General features: G+C 39.0%; 1 protein-coding gene across 1 annotated transcript in view; it reads left to right on the top strand.

The window, feature by feature from the left end:
• Positions 1–18,538, top strand: part of cngb1a (cyclic nucleotide gated channel subunit beta 1a) — a 66,577-nt gene that overhangs the window by 17,483 nt on the left and 30,556 nt on the right. Inside the window, exons 14-17 of the mRNA XM_079825289.1 lie at positions 2,140–2,164; positions 10,692–10,971; positions 14,167–14,313; positions 16,876–16,929. Coding sequence (XP_079681415.1) covers positions 2,140–2,164; positions 10,692–10,971; positions 14,167–14,313; positions 16,876–16,929 — 506 coding nt within the window. The remainder of the gene's footprint in view (positions 1–2,139; positions 2,165–10,691; positions 10,972–14,166; positions 14,314–16,875; positions 16,930–18,538) is intronic.

Genomic DNA, 18,538 nt, shown 5'->3' with positions numbered 1-18,538 from the left:
TTTACATCAAAAATGGTCATAATTTATAAATAAAAGGCCTTTTTCCTACCCTGATTTTAGCCGTCTGATTTGAACACTCTGTTTGAAGGGCCGTGTCTGCTGTGAGACGTCAGTGTAAACGCCCACTGCTGTGATTGGCTGCTCTGAGACTTCACTGTAAACGCCCACTGCTGTGATTGGCTGCTTTGAGACTTCAGTGTAAACGCCCACTGCTGTGATTGGCTGCTCTGAGACTTCACTGTAAACGCCCACTGCTGTGATTGGCTGCTTTGAGACTTCAGTGTAAACGCCCACTGCTCTGATTGGCTACTCTGAGACTTCAGTGTAAACGCCCACTGCTGTGATTGGTTAGCATCTTTGCATATGAAATAGCCTAACAAAGTATTATTTGTGGAACTCTCGAAATCCATTCGCACATTTTACTATTACAGCTCTCTCAAGTGTTGATCTTAGCATTATATTAAGATCATGGCATGAAAGGTTGCAGTGATGATCATTGTAGCCAATCACAGACATGTTGAGCGCATGAATGCAGTGATCTCGTCATTGCAACTCGATTTCTGCACACTAACGAATGCTTTCATCATAACTTACAGGGCAAACACAATGTAAATAAGAGATTTGTTGATTATTACAGAAGTTTTGGCAAGAGTCCAGAACTCAGTCACTGATAAACTTGCACTGTTTGATTGACAGCCTCAACGATTGTAAACGGAACGTTCTTTGATCGCTTTCTATATATAATCACAGTTCAAATAACAGATTATTTTCATCCTACTAAAAGAAACAATATGTGAAGTTGACCTTTTAGTCACTGGTTTGATTTGCTGACACAGACAAAGAACATCTGACTACATGAATCATTACATATCATAAATCACTGGTCACAGATCAGGCATTATAAGTAACATGTAACATAAAAATCAGTTTGCAAAGCCTGCGCCGAAATTGCGACTTATTAACCAAAGAATCCACAGTGAAATGTAATGAATACAAATAAATAATGCTCAATTGAGACATTCACATTGTTGAACATGAATAACCACATTCCTAAAATTAGGATCCTTTGGAAGGTAATGTTATTTTTAGTCCTGTATCGCTCTTCTCTCCTCGTCATCTCACTAACACGCCAATGGGCGTGGCCAAAGTTGCTGAAGTAGGCGTTGATCTTTCAACTATCTATCTATTCCTCAACAAGTCGTTCGCTGGGCTTTGTTACAATAAAAGCTGTTTTTAGACCTGTAAGGACGTTATTAGTTCTGAAACACGCTTCTAAAGGAACACGCCTACTTTTTTGGGACTTTAGCTTATTCACCGAATCCCCCAGAGTTAGATTAGTCCATACATACCATTCTCATCTGCGTGCGTGCCATAACTCTGTCTGACGCACCCACCGCTAGCCTAGCTTAGCACAAAGACTGGAGGTAAACAGCTCCAGCTAGCCTACTGCTCAATAAGTGACAAAATAATGCCAACATTTTACATGTTGTCATGTGTAGTTACATTGTGTACTAAGACCGACGGAAAATGAAAAGTTGTGATTTTCTAGACTGATATGGCGAGGAACTATACTCTCATTCCTGCGTAATGATCAAGGAGCTTTGCAAAGATATTACGCTGTGCCTGAAAATAGTCCCCAGCACGTTCTCTGTGCAAGCAGATTGTCACGTTGGTTATGTTGACAGAAGTTAACCTATTTTCAGGCGCTGTGTAATATCATTGCGCTGCTGCACCCATGGTACGGCAGCAAAGTCCCTTGATTATTAGAAATTATAAATAGGAAAATGTTGGCGTTATTTTGTCACTTATTGAGCAGTAGGCTAGCTGGAGCCATTTACCTCCAGTCTTTGTGCTAAGCTAGGCTAGCGATGGGTGCTTCGGACAGAATTATGGCACGCACAGATATGAGAATGGTATGTATGGACTTAACTGTATTTAACTCTGGGGGATACGGTGAATAAGCGAAAGTCCCAAAAAATTGGCGTTCCTTTAAAGGATATTCTTATAGTATGATGACCTCATATATGGCAAAAGAAATTTGGTTTCTCAGTTCATGACCCCTGTGTAATGTGTGTGAAAAGAAAAAAACAAAGTTCACTACTAGTCTTCCATTTACCCATTTCCTTTGTTTATTTGCAGGACAGCTCTGATATCGTTCAAAACGGTAAGTTGTTTTAATGCATCTCCGCACACATATATATAATAGATGAAATGACTTCAGACAGTTTTGCAGGACAGGGTTGTTTTGTCCCCAAGATGATATCTGAACATATCAGAGGCATTGCTATTCTCTCAAACTGCTTATTTGTAGGGTGGAGGTGTTAACTCAGCTCCTCTTCTCCTTCTGTTTCAGGGGAGAAGGTCGTTAAAGCCCCCTAAACATAAGGAGAAGACGACTGGGAGAGTCATTACCTCCACACAGAGACAGCGAGAGATGTTCAGACAGACACACACACACACACATCAATAGTTCCATAGAGCTCAACACATATGAATGTGCTTTTTCATGTAAACTGGTGATTTCTGGTAACTATATTACAGATTTGCATGCTGGCTTGTTAATTATTTAGTGCATTAGTGATTAGGCTACCTCAGAGAGACAAGCAGTAAACAAAAACAAACAAAAAAAAGAGTTTACAAAGTCGTTTGCTGCATAAGATGCTCTATAAGTGCTCCATCATTCTCACTAAACGGGAATTCAACATTTCTGCCTTTGATTGATCAGATATTCCAGGCCCAGACTTGTGTGCAAGATTTCAAAAGCACTACAGACCCACAATGTACACACTTTTTTGAAGAAATCAACTTTTCTATAAATATTAAACCAGAATATAGGGGAAAGTATTTTAACATAAAAAATAAACCTTTTAAGGAGCACAGTTATGCCCAATATTGTTGCCATAAAGCCAAAAAAAGTTGAATACTCATAAATCCCCATGCCACTAAATGCGTTTGCCAATATCTACATTGCCTGCTATAAAAGCAACAGTTAGCCTAAATGCTTTGAATAACAAAACCCTGCTTTTTTTCTATCATGCTAAGCATATTAGCAAAGCCACTGTGCAATACCAGGCTTCAACAGGGTGGAATATTATTATGCTGTATATTGATGCTGTTTATGTTTTATTGTAAAATGCTATTGCTTACACAGCACAGGCAGCTACCTTACTTTGTTCGCTGTATGAAATCACTAACAAATAAATGATTTATAAAAGCAGATTGTTTGTTGTGTGGTCAGAGCAGAAATGTGTACAGTAAAATGCTTGCAATAATTGTTCTGTTATTCTGTAGTATTTGCAACTGCAGCAGTTTTGATGAATTATAAAATAGCTAGCTAAAATGTTTTGAGGCATTTTTAAAATGTATTTCTGTATCAGTAAATTTTTGCACTTTAGGACACATATGCAGTGTTGGGGAAAAAGTTACTTTTAAAATTAATGCATTACAATATTTCGTTACTCCTTAAAAAGTAAATAATTGTGTTATTTAGTAACTTTTTCTTACTTGGGCTGGGTATTCCAGAAAGCAGGTTATGTGGCATACCTGGGTATGTTTAACCCAGATAACCTCAACTTTCACTTCCAAAAACGGAGGTCACTTTCAGGGTACACTCTAAAAAATGCTGGGTTAAAAATAACCCAAGTTGGGTTGAAAATGGACTAACCCAGCAATTGGGTTGTTTTAACCCAGCGGTTGGGTTAAATGTTTGCTTAAAACAACCCAATCGCTGGGTTAAAACAACCCAATTGCTGGGTTAGTCCATTTTCAACCCAACTTTGGTTATTATTAGCCCAGCATTTTTTAGAGTGTATGTAAGTAGCCATAGCAACTCACTCTCTGAACATAACCTGCTCCGAAGCAGCTCATGTTCCAGGGTTAGTTTGCTTAAGAGGTATTCAGATGTGTGTAATATAATTAATATAGTTGAAATTAATATAGCTAAATGTGTTATAGTTACAGTTATTATGCACAATTTTATATACATATTAATTCTAAAGCACTATAAAGGTAATGTTTAAATGTTAATTCAATTCAAATGTATTTATTATTTATTTTATTGTCTCACACATGGATCTGCATTAAATGAATTAGCATCAAACAAACATCCTTATTCTCGATTAATAAAGATTACTTATTAAACGAAGATATTGAAAAAATTATTGCACAACCACCAAATAGGTGGCGATGTGCACTAAGTAGGTTATGTATTAAGTATTAATGTATTAAGAAGAAGAGGAAGTAGATTGGTGAGCTTTTTCTTAGCGTCTGTTTCCATGGTGAATCATCGATTCGTTGCTCTGTTGAGGATGTCTGTTCACGGTTAAAGGAACACGCCGACTTTTTGGGACTTATTCACCGTATCCCCCAGAGATAGATAAGTCCATACATACCATTCTCATCTCCGTGCGTGCCATAACTCTGTCTGACGCACCCACCGCTAGCCTAGCTTAGGCAAGGCAAGTTTATTTGTATAGCACATTTCATACACAGTGGCAATTCAAAGTGCTTTACACAGAAATGAAATAAAAATATTACAGTTATAATAGGAATTTAAAGAAATAAAAATTAAAGAAAATATTGAAAGATAAAAATAAAGAGTATAATTAAAAATAAAAATAAAAACAGGGTTAAATTTAAGCATATAAATTAAAATGCAAGCAGTTCGGACAAAGCACGTACAGTGGCACAGTGCTCATTCAGTAAATGCACAGCTGAACAGATGTGTTTTGAGTCTGGATTTGAAAGTGGCTACTGTTGGAGCACATCTGATCTGTTCAGGAAGCTGGTTCCAGCTACGGCTGGCATAATAGCTAAAAGCAGACTCTCCTTGCTTTGAGTGAACCCTTGGTATTTCTAATTGACTTGATCCTGATGATCTGAGTGATCTGTTGGGTTTGTATTTAATCAGCATATCTGCAATGTATTGAGGTCCTAGGTCATTGAGTGATTTATATACAAGTAATAGCACTTTAAAATCGATCCTAAATGTAACTGGAAGCCAGTGTAAAGATCTGAGGACTGGTGTGATATGGTCATATTTTCTGGTTCGGCTCAGGATCCTGGCAGCAGCGTTCTGTATGAGCTGCAGCTGTCTAATGGTCTTTTTGGGAAGGCCGGTGAGAAGACCATTACAATAATCCACCCTGCTGGTGATAAAAGCATGAACGAGTTTCTCTAAGTCTTGCCTGGAAACAAAGCATCTAATTCTTGATATATTTTTGAGATGATAGTAAGCGGATTTAGTTATTGCTTTGACATGACTATTGAAACTCAGGTCTGACTCCAAAATCACACCAAGATTCCTGACTTGATTTTTTGATTTCAGGCCTTTAGCCTCAAGATATGCGTTCACCTTGAGAATTTCATCTTTGTTTCCAAATGTAGTAATTTCAGTTTTGTCTTTGTTTAACTGAAGAAAGTTTTGGCACATCCAACTGTTAACTTCATCAATGCATTTACATAGAGAGTCAATGGGGCTGTAGTCATTAGGTGATAGGGCTAAGTAGATCTGGGTGTCGTCAGCATAGCTGTGGTAAGCCATTTTGTTATTTTTCATTATTTGGCTCAGTGGCAGCATGTACAGGTTGAATAGGAGTGGTGCAAGAATTGACCCTTGTGGGACTCCGCATGTCATGGATGTCCACTCAGACTTATGGTCACCTATACTCACATAATAACCTCTCCCTTCTAAGTAAGACCTGAACCATTTGAGGACCATTCCAGAAAGCCCAACCCAATTTTCTAGCCTGTCAAGAAGTATTTTGTGGTCAACAGTGTCGAATGCAGCACTGAGGTCCAGTAGTACCAGAATTGATGTTTTGCCTGTATCTGTATTGAGGCGAATATCATTTATTATCTTAATGAGGGCCGTCTCTGTGCTGTGATGCGGTCGGAAACCAGATTGAAAATTGTCAAAGTATCCGTTTGAGCTTAAGAATTTGTTCAGCTGACTGAAAACAACTTTTTCAATGATCTTGCCTATGAAGGGGAGATTTGAGATTGGTCTGTAGTTGCTCAATATGGAGTTATCCAGATTTCTCTTTTTCAGGAGAGGCTTAACTACTGCGGTTTTAAGGGAGTTTGGAAAAGTCCCAGAAAGAAGTGAGGCGTTTACCACTTCTAGGAGATCTGCTTCTAAACAGTTAAACACACTTTTGAAAAAAGAAGTGGGGAGTGTGTCAAGGGCGCAGGTTGATGTTTTAAGGTGCTGTACTGTTTCTTCTAAAATTTTACCATCAATTGCTTCGAAATCAGTCATAGTAACTTTCTGAGGCTGTGGTCTGATCTGATTCACCTCAGAGCAACTGAACGATGTGCTGATCGCATTTCTGATATTAATGATTTTCTCGGAGAAGAAGGAAGCAAACTCACTACATTTGCTGTCTGAGAGCATTTCACTGGGAATATGACTCGGGGGGTTTGTTAGTCTCTCTACAGTAGCAAAAAGAGTGCGCGTGTTGTTTATGTTTCTGTTTATAATATTTGAAAAGAAGGTCTGTCTAGCTTTGCCTAGTTCCACACTGAAAGCACGAAGACTGTCTTTATAGATCTTATAATGGACTACAAGTTTTGTCTTTCGCCACATGCGTTCCGATTTCCTGCATTGTCTTTTCATTAATTGCACTGCTGTTGAGTTTCTCCAAGGTGCTTTTTGTTTGCCACTCTTTTTCCTGGCTTTTACAGGAGCAATATCATCAATTACACCCTTAACTTTTGAGTTAAAAGAGTCAAGGAGAAAATCAACAGAGTCTGCAGATATGCTTGGTGTTAGAGATATAGCCTTCATAAACAGCACACTGGTGTTCTCATTTAAGCATCTCTTTTTGATAGAGACAGATCTAGTTTCAATGGCAGGAGAGATTGATATATCAAAGAAAATACAGAAATGATCAGACATTGCCACATCCTTAATAACTATTGATGAAATATTTAGACCCTTACTGATAAGTAAATCTAGAGTGTGTCCACGATCATGTGTGGGTCCGTGAACATGTTGTGTCAAATCAAAAGTGTTAAGAACAGTCATGAGATCTTTTGTTGTACTGGATTCAGCATTGTCAATGTGAATGTTAAAATCCCCAGCAATAGCAAAACAGTCATACTCAGATGAGATTGCTGATAACAGCTCTGTAAAGTCATCAATAAAGGCCGGAGAATATTTCGGAGGCCTATAAATAATGATAAGCAGGATGCGTGGAGCACCTTTTAGCACAATGCCCAGATATTCTAGAGACAAATAGTCACCAAACGATACTTGCTTACATTGATAGACATCTTTAAATAGTGCTGCGACCCCCCCGCCCCTTCTGACTGGTCTGTTGACACTCATAAAAGTAAAGTTAGGAGGGGCTGTTTCATTGAGGACTGTTGCACTGCAGCTGTCTTCTAGCCACGTTTCATTTAGCAGCAAAAAATCTAGGTTGTTTGTGGATATTAAGTCGTTGACTAGAAATTATTTGTTTTTAAGTGAACGGATGTTTAAGAGTGCTAACTTAACAGTATTAATTTTAATTTTTTCCCCCATAGTAATCTTAGTTTGACAATTAACAGGCAGCAGATTAGATGGGTTTGCCATACGGCCTGAGAAAGCCTTGGACTTTCTATCACGTAACAGAACAGAAATAGAGAAAGATAAAGGCACACTGGATTCACGCATGTTTTGTAAACATTCGATAAGATTGCTGTTGACGTTGCGAGGACCCAGAACACGTCACTGAGAGCTGGTATCAGTTGTTTTTGGTGCAGATGGAGGAGGGTGTGTGCCCTGGCGTTGTGACCGAAGAAATCTCACAGGAGGAGGGGCAGAGCGAGCTGGGCCCACAGTCTTTGGTGGTTGTGGGGCTCGACGCTCTTTGGTTGATATCTGGGGGCTCGCAGTGATCGAGTATGATTGTCTGTTTCCAGTATAAACAAAATCCATTTTCTCTGTGAAGCTCAGAGGCGGGGATGCTGTAGAGCGGGATAACATGTCTGGTGAGGGGGGCTGTTTCTCTGGTGTTACCGGAAACTGCAATATGTTATCGTCTGGTTCAAGGCGTGATATAGACATTTCTTCCAGCCTATTGCTTATACCACATATAAGTTGTAAAAGTTCACCAGTCTCACCCCTGATGGTCCCCATTTTTACCAGTGCCTCCACAGACTCCACAGTATGGGCTGAGATGTTACTGTTTAGTGGCTCGATCTGTGTCACTTGGAGCAGTTCTAATCTGTCACAGTGCGTCTGTGGTGAGCTTAGCACAAAGACTGGAGGTAAACGGCTCCAGCTAGCCTACTGCTCAATAGGTAACAAAACAATGCCAACATTTTCCTATTTACATGCTGTGATGTGTATAGTTACATTGTGTACTAAGACCGAATTACGCAGTAATATCATTGCGCCGCTGCACTCATGGTACGGCAGCAAAGTTCCTTGATCATTACGCAGGAATGAGAGTATAGTTCCTAGCCATATCGGTCTAGAAAATCACAACTTTTCATTTTCTACCAGTCTTAGTACACAATGTAACTATACACCTGACAACATGTAAATAGGAAAATGTTGGCGTTATTTAGTCACTTATTGAGCAGTAGGCTAGCTGGAGCCATTTACCTCCAGTCTTTATGCTAAGCTAGGCTAGCGGTGGGTGCGTCAGACAGAGTGATGGCACGCACGGAGATGAGAATGGTATGTATGGACTTATCTAACTCTGGGGGATACGGTGAATAAGTCCCAAAAAGTCTGCATGTTCCTTTAACATACTCTGAGTTGTCTGAACTTACTCACGGACACGTTTTTGGAACCAGCATACCTCGAGTAAGCAAGGTTTGAGAGTCTGAGAGTCCAAGGTATATATGGCGGTAGGTTAACCTTGCTTTCTGGAATACCCCCCTGGGCTTGCGTGTTTGTTTTTATATATAAAAAATAAATAAATAAAAGATATATTTATCATTATGAATATAAACAAATAAGATGTCTTTTAGTACTCACTATCAAGCTAGAATAACGATACTGGTAAAGTTTAAAATACACACACAACACAGTGTCTACGACACTGACAAGAAAAAAACATCAGTAAACATTGGTAGAGTATATAAAAACAAACCAAGGGCCGAAATAAATGTGCAGGTAAAGTTCCCGGTGAACATGGTAGAAGAGTTTAGACAGAGGGTAGTAGCTAAAGCTAACTTAGTTCTAAAAAAAGTTCCTGGATGCGGTGTACCAGCTTTTACACATGCATTTTGTTATCTAAAGTTACATTTTGCGAAATTCAAAACGACAGCGATCAACTTGAGCTAGGCATATTGAGTATTTATCATCTCTACTAATGGCTCGCTAGGTGTATAACATTGTAACTTTATGCTAAGTAATGTTATGTTAGCTATATTAGGCAGCTACGTGTGCTAGTGAGACATGCTTCATGAAAACATAAACCCAAAAAATGTATAATCAAAATGAAAGATTACCTGTCCAGCAGAAATACAGCCTCTTGAACTCAAACGGGTGCGCCAGGGTTGCCAGGTTTTCACAAAAAAAATCCGCCCAATTGCTACTCAAAACTAGCCCAAAACAAGCCCAATCGTGTTTCTCCGGTAGAAATCGCGTTTGGGGGGTAAAATATGTGTCTTTTTGGTAGGGCTGCCTGCTAAAATTCGCAAATCCCGGGGCAAAATATCACATAATTGGGGTCGCTTCAACCCGCGGACATGAAAAACAGCCGCGGCAACAGTGTTTGAAGTAGCCCGACTTGGCAACAGTGGGGCGCGCGCATGTGGGCAGATCCTGGAGCAAAAGCGGCAGTTGCCATGGTAACGAGAGAGAGTGACAGTCGCCCAAGCCAATCACTTGTTTCCTGAACGAAAATAATGAGCGGTGTTTATTGCAGATTAAAAAGTATAGAGTCACTCGATTTTTATACTCTCTTTTTCAGAGTACTTAAATTTTAATTATGTATTGACATATAAAGAAAGTTTAAACAAATTTGGACAAAATTGTTTTAGATCATACTTACCTACCCCACCTAGAGAGGTTTAGATAAAGGTGATTAAAAATCAGTATCTAACCTGACGAAAAGATATTTATTCAGTGTTATCCACATTATATTTCAACTGCAACCACATTGACAACTTTTGCAAAGATACGTTTGGCCATTAACTTTTAAACGCATCATCATAGTCAAATTGCAAACACATGAGGAGGGTCTCGGTATGAAAGACCCACAACTGGCAGATCAACGTGCTACTACAATTCTCTCTGTTACATTAGGAAATTAAATTAAATTGAATGTGGAGGATTTCAACTGTCACTAGATGATTGACAGGGCGGTTTAAAAGGTGACAGGATGCATGGTAACTAAGCAACAGAGCCATCCGTTAAAGATGACGAAGTAATATCTCTCAAAGCTTGCCTACTCTTCTGCTACACACTCAAAAGCATGTACTTTTTCTTCACAAAAAGAGTACATACTTTTAGGACGTAGTATAAGTAAGCGAATTGGGATGCAGCATGGGTCCCAAGGACCTCTGGTTTAGCTGATCTGCCAGGTGGTCTCCCAGCTTGACCAGCCCAAATTGCACCCAAACCCCCATTACAACAAACCACTCTGGCCTCAAATTAGGTCAATGTTAATATACGCAATAGAAAAGGAATTCAAAAGCATTTCTTTAGTGTTTGGTCCTCTGACCTGTGGTTTTTCCTGTTGTCGGTGCAGTCTGCATCCTGCAGGACCCGTGTGATATGGTGCTGGAGGAGGTGGACTCAGACTGGGATGCCCAGCAGAGGGAGCAGGGCTCGGGCCAGGACGTCCAGGCTGAGGAGCAGGTGCAGCTGGACAGCTCATCTCTGCTGCAGGTGATCCCCAAGATCCTGCCACACGTGCTGGCCATGCAGGATCAGGAGGACGCGGAGACGCAGACTGAGCGCTGGACGCCTCTTATTGAGAGCATCAAGAAGGAAGCGGAGGAGACTGCCATAGCAAACATGGAAGACAGGTGAGAGTCAGTTATTTGGATCCCATTGACCTTGTGGTGGATTTAACACTGTAAAGCCTTAGTTGGCCATATTTGTCAGGAACATTTCAAATCTCATGGAACAGTTTTAGAAACTTTAAACTTTATGTGAGATGGTGGTCCAGTGGGTTAAACCATGGAACTGATATGCAGAAGGTTGCTGGATCGATCCCAGCGGTCACCACCAGTGTGTCCTTGAGCAAGGCCCTTTACTCCATGTTGCTCCAGGGGGATTGTCCATGTAATAAGGGCACTGTTAGTCACTTTGGATAACAGCGTCTGCCAAATGCATAAATGTAAATGTCTCATACTGTAGTGATAATATTGAGCTCATACTCAAGAAGGAAAGAACACCTACATTTTCTTTTTGAGCAAACTAAGCAAAAATTTGCAATATAGTGCAGGGCCGAAAAATAAGATGAAATTTCAATTAGCTTGTAATGTAAATCAATGAGTCTTTATAACAGAATATATAACAGACTTCTTAATACTTACATAAAATGCTTATAATTATCAGTAGTCACTCTATATCTCCAAATAATATGTCTTAGTAAGATGATATTTAAATGCTTGTTTTTATGATCAAAGCTCTTATTGTGGGGGGCAAAACATATGATGCTGTGCCATACAATGATGATTAAGAGATTAACAAATAAACATTCATCCAAGAAATTTTATCACATTTAATGCTCATATTTTAACACGATTTTTCACCCAAAAAATGTTTTAAAAAAGGAGGAAAAATTGCTTCAGTCCAGTAAATGTTCATCTTGAAATATTATAAACAACATATAAGTTATTTTTATATTTACTTTTATACAAGATTTCATAGCAAAAATACACACGAACCATGACCTGAAGCCTTTTACTTGCTAAAAAGTATAAACTATCCATCATCAGTTGAAATTTCAGCATAGTTTTGATCATGTTGATAGTTTAGAGTTTAGAGATAGTTTACATAATCAACAAGTGTTGCCCTAATCTCATCAGAGATGGCTCTCTTTCCTTCTCTTCTTTGCCCTCATCCTCTTCTTCCTCTTCCTCCAACTCCTCCTATTCCGACTCTTCGTCTTTGAATTTGTCCTCTGCCTCTCCCTCCTACTCATCTTGCCCTCTGCCCGTTGTTAGCATCCATTGTTCAAAAAAGGTAGCCTGACCTTTGACCTATTTATATGCCTATACTACAGTAAAGCAGTGATTGGTTAGTGATCAGTTAAGCAATTAGTGTTTGCACATGTGAGGAGTGTGTATGTGTGAGACCCAGTGAATAAGTGTAGCATTTTGATTGGTTGTGTTGGGAAAAGGAAAGCAAGTCGCTTCCAGTTAGATTGTGCAAAACGGTGTGTAGTTTTGCACTTTGAGTGAGGGGTTTCAAAAATCATGTGAAATTAACAGATTTTGTGTGTAAGCAGTTGGAAAAAACTGTATTTTTTATAAATGTTATAAACGTTACGGTAAATAGGTTGTTTTGCTACTGTGCCTTTAAGACACCTTCATTAAAAAATAGATGACCCAGAAATTAAAATAAACAACAACCAAACAAAGCTTGCCAGTTTGATAATAGCCTACTAATTGGAAAATGACATTCAAGAGGGGAACATTTTAATACTGAGAAGACTTAAATATAATGTAGTGCACTTGTTGTATAGACTTTTCTGCTTTCCATCCTTTAAATTGTTTTATCTCTACCAGATATAGTTCAGTATCTGATCACATAATGGCTTTTTTATAATTAATATACACAGCAGCATGTCTAGATTACTCACTTGTTGCTCTGCATCTTACTCGTGTGTGTGTGTGTGTGCGTGCGTGAGTGTGTGTGTGTGTGTGTGTGTGTGTGTGTGGTTCAGGTAAACCCTACTGTTGGGGTAACAGCTTAGGACCCAGGACCAGTACTGAAAAATGAAGACCAAGATTCAGGAGTGTAATTAATTAAAGAAACATTTACAGAAGAATAGTTTGCAGTTTCATCAGCAGAAACAGCTTCAAGTCTCACAAGGAGTTCGTAGGCCGTGCTCCCCCTACCAGCCTACCCGCCTCCGCCTATCGTACATACAATTTCTCAACAGTTATACTGTTTTCAAGGTCTAACCACGTCATTACTGCAAGTTGAATGATTCTGATTGGCTCAGAGAAAATGCACAGTCACTGTAAATTTCCACACAAGGATAGATAGCAAAGCATATCACTAAACTAGGTAGACTAGTTGTCGCCCGATCACTAGAATTAGATCATTGTTGACCTCAGAGGTTGCTGAAAGGCATCTTCAGGTCTGGTGTCATGTGCAGAAAATCATCATCAGATCATGAAACGCACACACACAAAAGCTCCCTAGAATCACAGCTCTCCCAAGGTTGGAGAGTCTTAACTAACTATCAACAAAACACTTCACCAAAACATGCTGATACTATGTGCTTCTCTCTCAGTGAGAGGTACAGACAGGGCAATCCTTTAGTGTTTCAGTAAAAGGAAATATAAAATAATTAAATTAAATGAAAGACAAATCCATATTTCATCTGGAAGCAGTCACCACTCAGAGACCAAATACAAACTTTAGAATATATAAAGGATGAAACAATCATTGGTCCTCTTGATTTAAGCAAAATCATAACTGGAAAGAATCATTAAAGTCATAATAATTATATAGGAGGAGGAATATTGATTGAGGCTTTGATTTTGAATGATATATATATATATACATAATTATATTGAAGCGGTGGTAGATTCCAGAATCTTTCACTACAAAAATGTCTTCACAAAGATGCAATATCTGAAATCCTTGTCCTTGTGGGGACATTTTTTGGTCCCCATGAGGAAAACATACGATAAATCATACTAAGTGATGTTTTTTGAAAATATATGATAATGAAAATGTATGAATATAATGATGAAAGGTTTTCTGTGATGGGTAGGTTTAGGGAAGGAGTTAGGGAATCATTACATCTATGGAATATGTCCCCATAAAACATGAAATCCAATATGTATGTGCGTGCGTGTGTGTGTGTGTGTGTGTGTGGTTCAGGTAAACCCTACATTATGGGAAAAAAATGTCTTCACAAAGATGCAATATCTGAAATCTTTGTCTTGTGATGGGTAGGTCTTGGGAATATGTCCCCATAAAACATGAAACCCAATGTGTGTGTGTGTGTGTGTGTGTGTATGTGTGTTTGTATGTAGACTGCAGCAGGAACGTGTGGAGGCAGCACGTATGGCGGAGGATCTGGCCCGACAGGCTGCAGAATTGGCCGTCAGACAGCTGGCGGAAGAGCACACCGCACAGATCATCATTGATTCGAAAAACGAAGAACCAGACAATGAGGATCAGTAAGTCACAAACACACTACAAACTCCGAGAGGAATTCAGTGAGCCTGTGTTACGCTCTTCCTGCCCTGTTCTGTGTTTGTTTGTTAAGTCTGAGATCTGGGGTGTGATAAACCACAAAGTGGCTACAAAACTTTTTTGCGACCAATGCGCTGTCTCTCTCTCTCTCTCTCTCTCTATCTTTCAAACTCTTCCTTTCTCTCTCTCTCTCACACACACACACACACACACACACACATAACCACACTGACAGTGTTCAGAATTCACCTGTTCACTGTTTGTTTTACAAAGACTGCCAAATATCCAGGAGGAAGAGAATGAAGAAGAACCAGAGTAAGTGTCACTCTTCTCTTCGCTGTTGCTCCTTGCTCTCTTTCTGCCAGGGTCCAAAATTAACATTGGCCAAACAACAAAAGCGAGTAACAACAGTCTTTGGCCTAGAATTATAGTTTTATAGCGTAGCTTTTAGTCCATTTCTATTAGCTTTGTGATCATCTATGTGCCTTATTACATTCAAACGGTCTTCTGAAGAAAACATTTGTTGTGTGTCTTCTAAAGACTTTTACGTCAATGCAAAACATATGTGTTATATATAGTAATATTGTTATATATTATTACTATTTAAATGTACAATATGTTTTCTATTGTAATATATTACAATAGAATGTAATTCATTCCTGTGATCAAAGCTGACTTTTTTTTTGCATCATTACTCCAGTCGTCAGTGTCACATGATCCTTCAGAAATCATCCTAATATGATGATTTGCTGCTCAAAAAAATGATTATAATTATTATCAATATTGAAAACATTTGCTTAAAGTCCTCAAAGTTTTTTGGCTTTTAGTGAATATGTTAGTCCTACTGTTATCTATAAGCTAGTGTGCTCCAAAACAATGACAAAATTCACAGTTACAAGATACAAGCGTTCAAAACGTACAGTCTCTCACTTCTGCCAAAAGGGAATCAATGGTTTTGCTGACATCACTCTGCACCTCAGCTTCTCATCAGGTTTTCTGTCCAATCAAATGCTCTGTAGAATCTGAAGTCCCGCCCCCTACATTATAAATAGACACTGAATCTGCAGCTGAAATCGGTCAAACATGTACTATTTTCTACATGGTGAATGGCACGTAGTGCACTATATAGGGGATAGGGAATGATTCAGACAGTGTAAATATGCTTTCCATTGGGGCGAATGAAGTCTGATTTCACATTAGTATTGCGCAAACTGCCGCAGCGCAGTCTGCTCCGGTTCAGAGACGATAGCACACAGCGGATCATATGCGAGAGTCGATGCAGTCCACAAAACATGTCGGACCCATTTATATTCTGCACAGAATGCTGTATTTAAAAGCGATATGGAGGAGATTAGCATTAGAAACAGGTAGAGATTAAGAGGAAACTGCGGCTTTACTGAGCTCAACAGCTCTGTCCAAGCTGTGATATAAACTAAACACTATTGGCTATTTTTAAAAAGGGGAGGAGCTCTTCGATATGCCCCGCCCTGTCTTCCTGTTTCAGTAGAAATGACATCAACGCATTGAATAATGCTGCGTGTTTCAAGGCACTTCAGTTATTATTTTGTGGAAACCATGATGCATTTTTCAGGATTCTTTGATAAAAAATTAGAACAGCATTTATCTGAAAAATAAGTCTTTTGTAAGACGGCAGATATACATGCAAGTGAAGATGTGGTGTTTAAATTGAAATCGTTTCAAGCTTGGTTTTGTTTTTAAGCTGTATTACCTCAAATAGATAGTTGTGGTAAACAGAGTCACAAATGTTAAGTGATTTTTAAACGTTTAGAACAGTTCTTTGCTGTCAAGGCAAGAAACATTTCATAGTCATTTTCAAGTTATGAATAATTTTCATTCCTATAACTGGTGTGAGAGCGCAGCAACGCTGTGAACGTGTTGGCATAGCAACGTGATACTTCCTCCCCGTGTGTCCTACAATGTCCTCAGCCTTCGAAATTAAATGAAATGAGACACAGCTATTATAAATGTCTTTACTGACACTTTTGATTCATTGAATGTGTCCTTGCTGAGAAAAAAGAAAAACAAATCTGACTGACTTTTGAATGATAGTGCATATAAGAATTAAATAATATTATAAGAAAAATCCAAATGTAAAATATAAGAGATAATTATTTAGAATAAATTAAAAGAAATTACATTGGGATCCGAACAATTCTCTCTCACCTCTCTTCCATGTTTGCTCTAGCAGTCTTCTTATATGATGTGGTCATTAATATGTGGTTTATTTAATAATCCCAAATCTAATTCTATATTAATAGATTTTGCACTTTAATGGTTGGTAAAAAAATATATATATATGCATGGCTAGTAATTCACTTGGCATTCGCAAGTGTGACAAAAACTTAATTTTGGACCCTGCTTCCGACCCTTCAGTGCTGCAACTTTCCTTTCAGCTGAGTGAATGTTACAACTCACGATTTGATTGGATGCGAGTTCTTGCTTGCTTCACTTTACTACTGTGCCGTTACTTTATTATCCTGCATGTCAGCTGAAGTGCTGTTTGTCCTCTCCGGCTTGCCATACAGGTTACAGCCGTTCCGTGAAGAGAGTGAGGAGAATGAGGATAGTAAGATCACAGAGTAAGGCCTTCATCCTCAGAGCTAAGCAGCAAAACGCTTGCAGCCTTGGCATTACTTGTAATTCTTGCGCTGATGGCGAGGTCCTTCAGTGGGACATATTTCATCAAAGCTGCAGCACATGCTTTAGCAGCTGTTTTTATCCACACACACTGCCTTTACAGCTCCTGAAAAACTAGACCCGAAATAAGTAAAGCTTTCATACATTCATGCAATGTTTTAAATTGTCTTTAGGGCGGGGCAATATTATATATTGATTCTGTATTGAGATATAAAGATCACTGTAGTGTACTGTGTTGGGAAAGTCAGAACATTATTTTTAAGTGTATGATATATATTTGATTTATCGCCAGCCCTAAATAAATAAATTAGAGCAATTTAGTCCATATAGATACTTTTCTGTAGATCAAAGCAAACCTGCTCTGAATGCTGATTCAGTCTCTAAAAAGACGAACCGTTACAAATACAGAAGTGCCCCGCTTTTTAGCCCTTTGTGTTATTTTGGGCATGATGTCAGATGCTTAATTTAGGCTTCAACCTGCTTTACCAAGTCACTATAAACCATCCTGTCTGAAAACCAGAACAGCTGATGCCAAAAAAGCTTTTAGGCCGAAGCACTTCAGTAGAAGTAGAGCAGTTTCAGACCTGCTGCTGCTGCTGCTGCATTTTGCAGTGCTGAATTCAGTAAGCCGTCATGCAACGAAACTGAAATGTGCACTTTTTATCAACATTTTGCAACCTACTTGACATCCCCTATGCAGTGTTGACATGAAAAGGTATGTTAGACTGGCCTATATTAGTTTGTGTTACCAATATGCTTCTATTCTATATTCTACTACCATTCTAACACCATTTAAAGCTGCAGTCTGTAAGTTTTACCTCTTTGTCGCCATCTCTGTTTGAACCCTGAAACTGCAGTTATTTGCGGAGTTATCTTCTTTACGTGGGTTGTGCATTGGCACGGATCCTCAGCGCGGAAGAATCTAATGTTCTGAGGTGTATGTGTGGGTTGTCTATCAACACCAGTTGTCAACGATGATTGTCGTTTAGAATTTTCTTAATTACAAGCCGCCATCAAAATGACATTTAATTACATTCCAGCTGCTGTAAGAAAAGTCCACAAACGATCCGCCACCTGCAGCATCCACACACACAAGATAGAGCCTACTAGCCTGGACATTAACTTTTTTGCTCACCAGCCACTGTGGCTAGTGGTTTTCCAAAGTTACTAGCCACTCAGCATTTTCACTGGCCACAAGTGGTTTCAGTGACCACCAAAATTCAGACTACATTGTATATCAGCTGGTACACTCAGGCATCATGCCCTGGGTTAAAATAACCCAAGTTGGGTTGAAAATGGACTAACCCAGCAATTGGGTTGTTTTAATCCAATGGTTGGGTTAAATATTTACTTCAAACAACCCAATTGCTGGGTTAAAATAACCCAATCGTTGGGTTAGTCCATTTTCAACCCAACTTGGGTTATTTTTAATGCAGCATTTTTTAGAGTGTATGTGCAGGTGGGCAAGGGGTAGGCAATATGAGCATAGGCTAATATGAGAAATTTTTTATAATATGAGTTATTCTAGTTAGGAACAAAGATGCAAATGAG

Source organism: Gobio gobio (genome assembly GCF_949357685.1).
Source record: "Gobio gobio genome assembly, chromosome: 9".
Lineage (NCBI taxonomy): Eukaryota > Metazoa > Chordata > Actinopteri > Cypriniformes > Gobionidae > Gobio > Gobio gobio.
This window is presented reverse-complemented; position numbering and strand designations above follow the sequence as displayed.